The 14,569-nt window shown below is 37.1% G+C and overlaps 2 protein-coding genes across 3 annotated transcripts in view; both read left to right on the top strand.

Annotated features, from left to right (window-relative positions):
* The window catches only part of LOC120352100 (protein zer-1 homolog), a 33,260-nt gene extending 20,081 nt beyond the window's left edge, over positions 1-13,179 (top strand). The window contains exons 3-4 of one of the 2 annotated variants that reach the window (XM_039431787.1): positions 11,460-11,608; positions 12,532-13,179. In XM_039431787.1, the coding sequence (XP_039287721.1) occupies positions 11,546-11,608; positions 12,532-12,792 (324 nt within the window). In that variant the 5' untranslated portion in view covers positions 11,460-11,545 and the 3' untranslated portion in view covers positions 12,793-13,179. The remainder of the gene's footprint in view (positions 1-11,459; positions 11,609-12,531) is intronic. The other variant, XM_039431786.1, reaches the window with a different exon arrangement.
* On the top strand, positions 2,877-4,802 carry LOC111051573. The gene is made up of 2 exons (XM_039431785.1): positions 2,877-3,072; positions 4,337-4,802. Exons 1-2 carry the CDS (start codon positions 2,893-2,895, stop codon positions 4,691-4,693), a joined length of 537 nt encoding a protein of 178 aa, XP_039287719.1. The 5' UTR covers positions 2,877-2,892; the 3' UTR covers positions 4,694-4,802.
* Positions 13,180-14,569: the final 1,390 nt, after the last annotated feature.

Raw genomic sequence — 14,569 nt, forward strand, 5'->3', positions numbered from 1 at the left:
AATCACGTTCACATCCAGTGATTCAATTTTCTTTAGCACCCATCCACTCCCATATCTTACGAAATTTTCAAAAGATGAGAGGATTTTTCTCACAGCTAACATGAAATGCTCATTAAAATCTTCATAGTTCTCAAGCACGTTTAGCACTATGTTGGAGTAACTATGTAGATTTATTAGAGATGAGACAGAGTCACCAACCTGCTTGTCATCCATCACCACTAATTTATACAGCAAAACGTTGAGGACTATGAACCACTTTACATTCCCATCATAGCGTGCCGCATGTTCCCTAATTATATCGAAAACTCGACGTTTCGAGCTCTCGAGCACGCTGGTGATGTCGATATCCTCCTCATCGAGGCTGATGCGATGGCGGGCTGCTGCGGAATTGATACCACGTAGTCTGCGTTCCCTCGGCATGATTCTGAAAAAACAAAACGATCAGGATGAGATAGAGTACAACAACAACATGTTTAGTTGTGAATTGTCATTGGTAGAAGAAGGGTGTGTGAAAATGATATCTCAAGATCACATAATGTTGCATGAAAGATTAAGATTATTATCTTTTGATAAAAGATGGTTGAAATCTTCTCCGCATTTGTCCGCGGAAAACATGGCGAAAGAGGGATTTATATTCTCATCTCCACCAGACATTGTGCGATGTGTATTTTGTTCAATTTATTTGGGAAAATGGGAAGAAAGTGACATACCAGCAATAGAACATGCAAGGTACAGTCCAAACTGTAGAAGGAAAGATAATATAACAATTGAAGAGGAGAATTACGATAATAATATTCTACGAGAATATGAAGAAAGATATTCAACTTTTAATTGTGTAGAAGATTCATCCGTTCAAGGAGAGTACTTTGAAAAACTACCTCCACACCATCTACATTGTGACTTTTGTAAATCATTACGCAATAAAGCAGAGTATTTTGCGAGAATTGGTTATTTCTTACATAAAAATCCATTCTATCTGCAATGTGTCTATTGTAAATATATTATCGATGAACCAATTGAAAAAGTAATACATTTACCGTTTTGTTTATACGATGAGTGTGAGAAAGAAGAGCGGGGCTTGGATGTTCCGGATATATCATATTCTAAAGATAAATCGCATGCATGCAGTATATTGTAGAAGGTTTTTTCTCCTCGGAGGAGAAAACCTGTCCTCGGAGGAGAAAAATAGTCATCGGAGGAGAAAACCTCTCCTCGGAGGACTATTTTCCTCCTCAGAGGATAAAATCAAAGTAAAAATGTACTTACATGTAGTGGTTGATGCTGCGTGAATCTCCTCGAGTGTAGATAGCAGGCTACAGGTGTAGATAGCGGGATACAGGTGTAGATGATTATGCTATGATTGATTCCTCTCACGCGACCGTTCTATGATTCCTCTCAGCTGTGTTGTCTCGACGAGAGCTCAACTGGTTATGAGGTTCGGAACTCGAGTTGAGAGGTGAGAAAATGCTGTGAAAACAATGAAATATTTAATAACTGAATCGAGAATGCTATTCCTCTATGTCGTGAAATATTTAATAACTGAATCGAGAATGCTATTCCTCTATGGTCTGAAATATTTATTAGAAATAGAGTGCTATAAAGTACAATAAATTATCGCTAGAGTGTGCTTTTCATAATAATAATAATAATAAGCTGGAGCAAGGTACTCTGTTAGTTGTGATCTTCTCTTTGCTGATACAACATCAAGCTAGTGTACTGAGATGGATAATGTGTTTGGTGTGGAGACTGAGTTAAAGTCTTCAGATTTGTTCGTTCAATTCATTATAGATAGACATTTTAATCAATTAAGTGAATACCATTCTGTTCCTTTAGAAAAAATGAGATATCAATATAAAATTAAGTGTACTCTTGGACACGCACCTAGATATATTGGGACAGTTAGCAGAAAAAGGATGGACAAATCTACAATATTTAACTTTTGTGAGAGACTATGAAAAATTAGGAGTTTGGCATAGTGATAACTATAATCATATTCTTGTTTGTGATTTATACGGTTCATCATATGATAAATTCTGGGGCAATGGTGATATCCCCGATTCATGGAGATGTCCGTGTGCACATCTTAAAGACTCTATCGATAAAATTAAAAAAGTTATAATAGAAAACAATGCTCATTTAACAGAAGAACAATTAAATCAAGTTATCTGGAATTTTTTAGGAGATTCTGCAGATGAGACAGGCTTAGAACAGGATTGACAAAGAAAGATCAAAATCAAGTATGTGTGCAATATTGTAAATAAATGAAATGCAACAACTTTGCTACTGTTAAAATATTAAAATGTCATATTGATGATAGAAAACGCTGACAAGATTCATGTTTGAAAAATGAGATGCTCTTACTTTGATGTTGAAGGATCTAACATTGATTTGAATTATAAAATTAGAATCATGGGTTTTATTGGGGCGTAGAATAAATTCTAGCAATGTCTCATGCTAAGTTCTAGACGAGATTTTTTTTTTGTCTTCTAACACATGGATGCTATTCGAAAAATGATCGTGTGTGGCATACTTACAATCTGATAACAATCTGGGAGCACGTGTTGTTGTTGGGGGAGAAATTCGAATTTTTTTCGCCTTGTGGCACGCTCTCGCTCACACGTGTCTGAAACAGAGAGAGAAACGAATGCTATATAAACACAAGCGATGAGAGGAAAATTACCATTTACATCAGAGACAACAGAGACTTCACACACACACGAGATGAGTTCTCCGTCCCTTATCCTGCCGGATAGCCCGCCCCCGCAGCATGTGCTAAACTACTGGCAGCGCAAAGCTACCGAGTCCTGTGCCAGCTCTTCTGCTGCTGCTGCCGCCTCCACTCCTGCCTCCGCTGCAGCTGCTCCACGGCATCCAACATCACCAGGGGGCGAGATGGTGATTTCGGACAGCCCCATCCAACGCTTGCGTCCAGCAGCTACGTGGGCGCCGCGGCGTGCTGTGTTGACAATGCTGTCAAACAACATCAGGCAGAGGCAGGCCAAGAGGAAACTCGCCTTCGAGGAGGGTGAAGTCAGCGGCGAAGAGGAGGATGAGCTGCTCCCTCAATCAAAGGTTAGTTTCAACAAATATTATTAACTTGTGTATGCACAGATTTTTTTTCTGTGATTGATTGTTAAAAAATCTGTGCACATACGAGTCTTTGATTATTTGATATGAATATTATTTGATCTGAATATTATTTGAACTGATTAGAATGCAAGCAATATTTCCTCGAACTGATTAGAAATGGTATTATGAGATATTATCGTTTGAAGTATTCAATCATGCATAAATGTCACCAATATTATTTGAAGTGCTTGAATGCAAAGGAAATATATTTGAACCGAATGATGCTAAGGAAATATTATTTGAACTGCTTAGATATTATTATTATTTAAAGTAGCCAATCATGCAACAATGTTACCAATATTATTTGAAGTGCTTGGAATGTAAAGGAAATATTATTTGAACCGAATTGATGCTAAGGAAATATTATTTGAACTGCTTAGATATTATTATTATTTAAAGTAGCCACTCATGCAACATTGTTACCAATATTATTTGAAGTGCTTGGAATGCAAAGGAAATATTATTTGAACCGAATTGATGCTAAGGAAATATTATTTGAACTGCTTAGATATTATTATTATTTAAAGTAGCCAATCATGCAACAATGTTATCAATATTATTTGAAGTGCTTGGAATGCAAAGGAAATATTATTTGAACCGAATTGATGCTAAGGAAATATTATTTGAACTGCTTAGATATTATTATTTAAAGTAGCCACTCATGCAACAATGTTACCAATATTATTTGAAGTGCTTGGAATGTAAAGGAAATATTATTTGAACCGAATTGATGCTAAGGAAATATTATTTGAACTGCTTAGATATTATTATTTAAAGTAGCCACTCATGCAACATTGTTACCAATATTATTTGAAGTGCTTGGAATGTAAGGAAATATTATTTGAACCGAATTGATGCTAAGGAAATATTATTTGAACTGCTTAGATATTATATTATTTAAAGTAGCCACTCATGCAACAATGTTACCAATATTATTGAAGTGCTTGGAATGCAAAGGAAATATTATTTGAACCGATTGATGCTAAGGAAATATATTTGAACCGAATGATGCTAAGGAAATATATTTGAACCGAATTGATGCTAAGAAATATTATTTGAACTGCTTAGATATTATTATTTAAAGTAGCCAATCATGCAACAATGATATTTCAATAACTGATATTACTCACTTTATGCAGAGAATTCGATGATAATCTGATGTAGAGATCTGAAACAAATAAGACACTAATCAAATATTTTTCAACAGAAACGTGTGGTGGATGAGGACTCCTCGCTCGTACCGTTAATAAAGGAGGCTGAATTGGACTTTGTACAACTCGTTAACAAACCTCTACCCAAGCCATGGGTCCCGCTGCGAGAGTTAGAGGAGGATCAACCATACCGCATCGTCTCGGCGAGGGAGCACACAAACCAGCACGGGCGACGTATAATTTTAAAAATAATCAATGCAGGAAGCAAATGCGAGGTGTATCTGCCTCAAAGATTCGCTTCCTGCATTGATGCGGGAAAAATACGACATTTCAACGAAACGTGTAAAAATTATGTGTTAGTAGTAACACATAAGTGTCCAAATTGGACAGATATAAAAATTGTTAAAGCTTAACAATTTTTATATCTGTATACAATTCGTGGACACTTATGTGTTACGAATTGTATAGATGTATGTGAATAGTTGAATAGTTGAATAAAATGTGTGCATATTTGATAAAAAATTGTTTTCAATTCTTACCTGTTGTTGACGATGTTGATAAGTTCGTAATGAATATCACACAGAAGAAGAAGAAATGCTTCAGCTGCTCTGTTGTGAATGATAATTCAAATAAGGTGAGCACGTCTTTTATAGTTTGTTGTGAGCATGCTCAGTAGACTTACCGCTAGAGGTAAGCGCTGCCAGCTTCTCGCCCCCTCCTTCTCGTGCTCCCACAGATGTGGGTGGCCCAGCATCATTTCTTCCCTTTTCAAATCACATTCACCTTTCAGATTTGAAATAATATTCTTATCATTCAAGCAATGTATCATAGCAATCTGACAGTATAGCATTAGATGTAGAAATATGAATTCACTTCCAACTCATTGGTTGAACATTAAACCAAATCAAGTTGATGTATTGATTAATTAATTAACCTCAGTTAATGTTCAACCATTGAGTTGAAAGGTAATGAAAAATGGTATGTAGGAGAAAAAAGCAGAGTTCGAGAAAAAAGCAGAGTTCGAGGAAACGGGGTAAAGGTATCTTGAGTTCAGCAGCAAGAGTTTTTAAAGGTTTGGCAGGTAATGTAACATCAACTATTCTAAATAAGGTAATTGATAACCTGGGGGAAGAATATCATATTCCCGGATACGAGTGGTGTGGCCCGGGCACGAAGGTTAATGAAAGGTTAAAGAGAGGTGACCAAGGTATAAATTCGTTAGATAAAGCTTGCAAGGCCCACGATATAGCCTATACTCAAAATAGCGATAATAAAACTCGGGCGGTAGCTGACAGGGCTCTAGCGAACGCTGCATGGGACATTTTCAAAAATCCTCAAACACCCCTTGCCGAGAAAGCACTTAGCTATCTTGTTACAAACGTTATGAAAGCTAAAGCGGCGTTTGGTGGGACTTTGAGAAAGAAGAAGAAGAAGAAGGGGGAGAGGAGAAGTTATAGTAACGATATTAGACGCAAAGCTATAGCTCAGTTGAAAAAGCATATTGCAGGAAAAGGATATTTTTTGAAGCCTTTTCCTAAAAGTGGTGGCAGACTTCTACCCCCACCCCCACCAGCATCATATGGAGTGAGTTTATTCCCTCAAGTTAAGAAACGTAGAACAACGAAGAAGAGTAGGAAGAAGAAGAAGAAGAAGACATGAATATGAAGGAGAATTGAGTAATTATGATTTGATTGATTGGTCGAAATTATTACAGATTCGGTTAAGAGGCATATATATGCTAGATGCATTACCCAAAAAAATTCTAAAAAACGAGAATGCCATTGTGAATTTAGCAAGGGAAAGCGAGGATGGGACACATTGGGTAGCATATAAGAAAATTGGTTCTAATGTTTGGTATTTTGATCCAATTGGAAATTTACAACCTCCATACGAATTGGACAAATATTGGAAAAAAGAAAATGGAGTAAATATATTTTATAATGTAGAGCATATGCAACCATTAAATAGCGATTTTTGTGGTCATCTTACATTATTGTTCTTGCAAATCAGTTGTAATTAAGTGTTTGTGGTGAACACACAAGATGGTGGTTATTACATTACGATCTAACACAAGTGATCTCTATGAACATTTACAAGAAATTATAGAATTGGATAAAAATCGTGAATGGGAAATTGGATTGATTAATTTTTCCAGTTACAATAGTATTGCAAACATTAACAAAGGAACAAATTCCAGCTTCAAATATGGTGATAGATTAATCGAGTTGGATACTGGTGCATATGAAGTTGAGGATATTATAAAATCTTTAAAGAATAAATTGAATATTGATGACAAGAAGAATAAACTTATTATACGTGCAAACGTAAATACTATGAAGATTGAAATTCATTCTGATAAAGCCATTGATTTAACACGTTCTGATTCGATTGCTAAGATACTTGGTTTTGATAATGTTGTTTTGCAGCCAAATAAATGGCATTATTCCAAACATTTGGTTAACATAACAAGCGTTGACAGTATTCTTGTTGAGTGTAATTTAGCTTGCGGCAGTTACTCTGAGGGAAAACAAAAACATGTAATCTACGAATTTTTACCAAAGGTTCCTAGCGGTTATTTAATAAACGAAGTACCATCACCGATTATTTATGTACCTTTGAATACACATCGAATTCAAACTATTAATGTAAAGGTAACGGACCAGAACGGATCGTTTATTGATTTCCGCGGAGATACAATTACAATTAGGTTGCACATACGTGAAAAGTAATGGGTTATCTTATTTTCAACCCACGTTCGAATAAGACCAATCAAGTCATTAGAGAAAGGAACGCGATAGCGACAACACCTAAAAACAAACGTGCTTTGTCGGCTAAAAGCGCAAGAATATTAGAAAAGTTGGGTTTTATAGTCGATTGGCGACATGTTAGGCGGGGGAGCGGCAGCAATTAGTGAAATTCTGGATGTGGAGACAGACCTTCAGTTTTATAATGATATTACTAAATTCCAATTTCACACTCATACAGTTTATTCGGGACAGGAAATAAAAAACTCTGACGAGGCACGTATTGGCATAAATTCTTTAGATGTCTATTCTTTACCTTGTAAATCATTCATATTGATTGAGGGAACAGTTAACTGTACAAAACCGGGAAAAGACCCAGCCGATACACCAGTTGCAGCAGACTATAAATTAAGCAGTAACGTAATCGGTAACCTTTTTGACGAAATACGATATGAATTAGCAGGTCAGCAAATTTCTAAATCAAGATTGATTGGATTAACATCCACAATTAAAGCTATATTGGTGAAAAATACTCTCGATAAAAACACATATCACTTGGCTGGTTTTGACAGAGCAGGATATGAGCTAACGGATAATACATTCACTTTCTGTGTTCCGCTGAAATTAATCCTCCCGTTTTTTGAAGATTTTCAAAGAATAATTTTAAATTTGAAACAGGAACTCGTCTTATTGAGGTCACCGACAGATCTAAATTGTGTTGAGTCTCAAAGCGGAACAAACGTTAGTGTGAAAATTACAAAACTGCAATGGCGCATGCCCTACATAACTTTAGAAGATCATGTAAGACTGAAATTTTTGAGACTGCTCGATGCTGACACTCCACTGAAATTAGGTTTCCGCCATTGGGAAATTTGTGAATTACCAAATTTGCAAAATTCACTTAACCATTCTTGGGCAGTTCGTACCACATCGAGTTTTGATAGTCCAAAATACGTTATAATTGCATTTCAAACTGATCGTAAGAATAAAATTAAAAAATCAATATCTAATTTCGATAGCTGCGGTATTTACAATGTTAAAGTATATTTGAACAGTGAGTATTATCCATATGAAAATCTGCTAGGTAAGAAGGAGGTTTTATACCGGATGTTCTTGGATTTCGCGCCCTCGTATTATAATCATTCAATCAATAGCGAACTCGGAACAGAAATCGATTTTAAAACATTTTGTGAATCAACACCGCTGATTGTTGTAGATTGTTCACACCAACCAAGTCATTTGAAATCATCGACAGATGTTCGTATTGAAATGGAATTTAAAAGTGCAGTACCTGCAAATACTTCCGCGTATTGCGTTTTAATTAGCGATCGTGTGATGGAATACACACCTCTCACGAGTATGGTGAAAGAAGTTCAGTAATTTGTTGATAGAGTGCATCACTGCAGGTTATATAAGGTGTGTACTGCGACAAATGTAAGCCATTATCAGTTTCACCTTTGAACAGCCAACATGTCCTATTCTTTGTGTTCTGATATTTTGGACAAGCCACAAACTCGCTCTATTGGTATTCAGTGCGATCTTGATAGTTTCTATTATGAAGCAAGGTGCAGTACACCGAAGCCGCTGGAGGTGGAGGAGGAGGAGGGGAGAGACGAAGGATTACCGAAGCCGCTGCAGGTGGAGGAGGACAAAGGAGGATTCGAGGAGTCCGCCGCCGCCGCTGAGGGGAGAGACAAAGCCCGCGAAGAGAAAGAAGGTCAAGCGAGTGCTAAAATTGCTACGGTTGATCTTCACTGGTTTAAACAAGATTGTAATCAAATTATTGTGAAAGAACTTGCCATAATTGATCAGTTTAATAATTATATTGTGTTCCATTTCAAATCACCATTTGCAAAGACAGAATTGAGTGCAAAATTGTATAACGATGTAACATGGTTAGAACGTCACTATCATAAAATAAAATGGGAAGATGGAGATTTAGAATACAGTGAGTCATTAATACGTGATTACCTTGCAGCTTATGAGAAAATTTTCACAAAAGGAACTGAGAAAGCAAAGTTTTTAAGAAGATTGCATAGCAACGTACAATGCATACCAGAGGATTTTCCAAAACCTGATTTCAGCTTTTTCACTAGTTCATGGTGTTATGCTGCATGCAACATTCATAAAAATAAACCACATTCTCGCTGTGCGTTATTCTCTGCTCAACATTATAATTCTTTGTTGTTTAAAAATATGTATCAAACAAATAATTTCTTGTGCGAAAACAATCGAATGCAAAGTATGAAAATGGCTCCAATGTACACAAATTCACAGAAAAGAAACTTTGCTCGTTATGGATTCTTCTACAACGGAAAGGATCTACAGTGTGTTTATTGCCTGCATGCATTGAGACTGCATAAAGCGCGTACATGTTGTCTATCGTCAATTGATGAAGAAAGACCACTTAATTACTCTATAATAGTTCCTGCCTACACTTAGTTTTCTTCATTCGCTCAACAACATGGATCCGAGAAAGTGGTTGGCTCCCGACAACGAATTGGAAGTGAGGTTAAAAAACTGTATTGATTGGTACGATGAGTGTGAAAGTGCAATTAGGAAATCAACTCCTGAAAATTATAGTTTGGCGAAGCAATTGAAAGACATTTTTCTAAGCACGGTGAATTTAAATGATATAAGAGACTATCTATGTTATTATCGTCCTCATAATTTATGTATAGATAAGCTAATTAGAATTGAAGATGAAGTTATGTATTGTTGTAGTGAAATGTGTAAATAAACGTTTTCTGCCTTCAAATGATTTTTCATTCCGATATCCCATTCACGTTTTTTAGTTTAGTTGCTGCTTAGAGCTAGAGCAGACAGCACGTGTGGGGTAATCTTTAGTGCACGTGCGCCTATAACACGTGCATCTCATCAATTTAGAAATCTTTCCCCCTCATTCGAGTCACGTCAAACATCTGCGAGATGCAGTGTTATGGTTTTTCAAAATTCAAAAAATTATCTCGTCTCTTGATGTCAATTTCATTTAATGAATTTGATTCAATTGCGAAGAATATTAAATTTTCAACAGGATGTCAAGATGTTGATTTACCGTTAACAAAAACAGAAAATGTACACTTTTCGATTCTATCTGAGATTTTCGAACTGCTCAATATTCTAGACAGCGGTCATCTACATTATGATTGTACAAATGATTCGTCATTATCTGTTGTTAAAAATTCCGATGAACTTTGGAAATGCTTGTACGATATTGCAGATAAAAAATGTAAAAGAACGTAGAGATTTATAGCATTAGATGAGAGAGAATTTCTCAATTCAATTAGATGTAGAGAGAGTCATTGACCTCACTTTGGATTAGAGTAATATGGATTCACTTTAATCTGTCACCAAGGGAATTTTTTCCCTCTCATCTATACTGGGAGAGAATTTCTCAATTGATTCTTATCTCCTTTCCTTTCGGAAAGGGTGCGGGAAAGAGATGGCACGAGTAAAAGAAGGAGATCTCTATCTCTTGAGCCTGTCATCGTAGTATATCATTGGAGCGAAATGGATTCACTTCAATCTGTCAGTATAGCATTAGATGTAGAAATATGAATTCACTTTAATCTGACACCAAAGGAATTTCTCAAAGTGAGTCTGGCATCATAGTAGAGCGAAATGCATTCACTTCAATCTGTCAGTATAGCATTAGATGTAGAAATATGAATTCACTTTAATTTGACAGTAGAGAATTTTTCCCTCTCAAAGAGATTTTTTCCCCACATCTTTAGGTTTCACCTCAATCTGTCAGTATAGCATTAGATGTAGAAATATGGATTCACTTTAATTTGACAGTAGAGAGAGGGAATTTTTCCTCCTAAAAGGGAAATTTTTTTTTCCCTCACCTGAGAGAGAGAGAGAGAGAGAGATATCTCTCTCTATCCCCCTCACCTCCACTGGACAGGGGGAAGGGGAAATCTATTTTTAGAAAGAGAGAGAAAGATATATCTCCCTCTCTCTCTATCCCCCTCACCTCCACTGGACAGGGGGAAGGGGAAATCTATTTTTAGAAAGAGAGAGAAAGATATATCTCCCTCTCTCTCTATCCCCCTCACCTCCACTGGACAGGGGGAAGGGGAAATCTATTTTTAGAACACCCCCCGCCCTACAGGCGGGGGGAAGGGGAGGAGGGATGGACGAGGGGGGAGAGGGGGAGGGGGATTTCGAGCAAAAAAGTCAGTCCAATCTCTTGAACTCCTTCTACTGGAACTGGAACAATTTACTGTACACAATAACTTAATCCTTATAGATTCTATTAGATTGAACATAACTTATCATACACATGATGAACATATGTGTTTATCAAGTTCCGTTCATTCTTATAGAATCTATAAAGATTAACATTTTGTTAATAACTTTGGTGTAACTCAGCTTAATGTAAACTCTCTTCCTTGTTTGAAAAGTAAACTTGAAAATTTTTGTTTGTTTGTAGCTGTTCCCCAACAAGGACGAGCTGATGAGGAACATGATGGGGTTGCTAGGCAACGTGCCGAGGTGAAGGCGCTGAGACCCCGGTTGATGACGTCACGATACATCTCGGTTTTCGCTGAGCTGGTCGATTCGACCAGCGATGGAATCGAGGTGAACTTTTGACATATTATATAATACATATTTTTAAACAGTAACATTATAATACATATTATATTATCTCAACAATTATTGATGTTATTGATACATATTTTCAATCAGTTTTATCCTATTTCTCATCCAATTTCACATGATAATTGACAATTTTAGTACCCTCTTGAGGCCGCCATAAATTTATAAAATGAAAATTGTGGAATCTTCCGCCATCATTATCTCGGCAGCAAAGCATTTCAGGACCCATGTCAACTGGAACTTTTTTCTAAGAAATGCACACTTTTCTAGACGGTTGGATTGTAAAACAGCCTTTCTTCATTCACGCAGCTAGTAAACGACACATTTTGGTGAAAATCAACTTTATAAGTGCGCGCCAAAAGCTTGAACCAACGATTTTGAAATGGCGTTCCATGGGAACATTTTGCATTAGTCACCTGATGGAACAATAAATTAACGATTGGAACTGGAACAATTTACTCTACACATTCTCGCTTATCGCTTGGAGGTGAGCTACACTCACAGATGTTGTGTACACTCACATTGCCTTATGTGTCGATTCAATTACTAAATTATCGCTTGCCGCTTACAGATGAGCTACAATGCGGCAGGTGTGCTGTCGCACATCGCGTCAGACGGCGAGGAAGCGAGCCGTCGTGTTGGCTAGTTTTGTCGCGATGGGTGCAACCTATCACTAAATTGTCGCTCACAGGCCATCGACCTATTACTAATTGTCGCTTGTCGCTTACAGGTGAGCTACAACTCGGCAAGTGTGCTGTCGCACATCGCTTCGGACGGCGAGGAAGCGTGAAGCATTAAGGAGCCGTCGCGTTGGCTAGTTTTGTCGCGTATGATGCAACCTATCACTAAATTGTCGCTCACAGGCCATCGACCTATTACTAAATTGTCGCTTGTCGCGCTTACAGGTGAGCTACAACGCGGCAGGAGTGCTGTCGCACATCGCTTCGGACGGCGAGGAAGCGTGGAGCATCAAGGAACCGTCGCGTTGGTTGGTGCTGTCGCGCATGGTGCAGGCCATAGAGCGCTGGAACCTGCGTTCGGATCGCAACATCAACTATCGATCGTTCGAGCCGATTCTGCAGTTGGCGCGTGTCCGACATACGCCTGAGTGCCAGCACTGGGCTGTGTGGGCCCTCGCCAACCTCACCACTGTCTACCGTCAGTAGCCAATCTATTTATCTATAGAGAAGTCCACATTATAATGGCAGTGGAGGAAAATAGCAGAACAACGTTGCCGATCCTCTGTCTTGTCAAAGACGGTAGCTGATACAGGTTTATTGAATCAAATGTTTCTGGTAATTTCTGTAACGTCGAGCGCTTAGCTCTAGGGACAAACTAATTCCGCTAGATTGCTCCAGTTCTACTATTCACTTGCTGCCCGCATAGCAGGCGTAAAACCGTGCTTTAAAGGTACAACATACCAGCGGCTATTATTGTGTCTATAAAAGAAGTTTAAGCATCAACTTTATTCATCAAGAACAGCGCTACAAGTTGCTATGAATTTGAAGTCTATAGAACGAGCATTGAATGTGAAAAAGGAGTTTAAAATGCATTCAAATTTAATTTTTTTCAGATTCTCAAATACAAAGTTGACGTAATTTTTGCTTTATTGATAAGGAGACTTGCATATTTTCCTGACCAGTAGTTTTTGTAGGGTATGTGTACCATCTACCTCAAAAAAGTGACTTTTGAAGCCCTATTGTTAGCTAACAGAAGCTGATAAAAATATTTCAATTGCATATATTATGTCCTAAGAACCTGTCCAATAGATTAGAAAAAGAAAAAAAATATATTGAATGCACAACCTTATAGAGTAAGCAGCAAGTTCAAAGATTTAGAGATTGATGCCAGTCTTAATATTTAATTTTATAAATATAGGCTTGCAGTAATCCAAAGGGACCTGAAGCATTGATAATTCTAACAACTTTCTTTTGCAACCTCAATATCTCTGCAACCCTCGGAGAATTTCCCCATACAAGATGACAGTACTTAATTAGGTACTGGAAAAACGCAAAGTAAGCCATTCTCACACTGTGTGGAAGCAAGAAATTATGTTTTTCAATAATTTCATAATGAATTTACATAATTAAGATGAAATATTTTGTTAATTAATTATTAATTCTACATTGTTAAAAGACGATCTGGCAACAGAGCAAATCGTGAAAGAGATAGCGCTATCCGCTTTGTTGAATGATAGACAAGGATAGCAATGCCATTACTAATCAAACACTGCCATTATAGCTTGGACCTCTATAGTTAATTAACCCTTTGAACTTTTTTTTATAACTTTGTAACTTATAAAAAAAAATTTCTTCATTTTGATAATTTGGGTTAGAAAGGGTTAATACTGTATCAAATTAGAATAAACTTGAAATTAAAATAGAATTGATGAATATTTTTCCATTCCACTATAGAACACTTAGTCCTGGTTGAACAGCCTCTTAAATTTCAATTGAGATTGGAATGCCACATGAACCTATCAATTTTTATTTAAATTTGGGAAAGGAACAGTTTTGGGCTTTAAGTCTGTTGTTCCTTTTCCAATCATTCATAGTTGAGGATGATATTGTATGTATCAATCTATAAATAAATACTTTCAGTTGCAGAAGTTTTCAGGGTGGTTGAAACTATATTAATTTGGTTTTTCGTTGATAATTATAATATTTATGTATTTACTCTATTTATAAATTACAATGTCTTATTTGAAGCTTTCATCTTTCCAACTATTTGTTCACTAGTACATTCAGGTTCAAGGTACGAGCTCGCAGTTACCTGCCTCTTGTAACTAGAATGTCCACTGGAGTCATGCAAACCAGGTTCAGCTCCAGTCTTGAAGCTTTAATATCAGCCCATTCACTGGCCTTCGGCCCGTTTTTGTATAAACATTCAAAAACGGGCCCGAAGGCCTAGGGAAGGCTGATTAAAGCGTCAAGAAGCTGGAGC

This window comes from Nilaparvata lugens, chromosome 6 (genome assembly GCF_014356525.2).
Source record: "Nilaparvata lugens isolate BPH chromosome 6, ASM1435652v1, whole genome shotgun sequence".
NCBI lineage: Eukaryota > Metazoa > Arthropoda > Insecta > Hemiptera > Delphacidae > Nilaparvata > Nilaparvata lugens.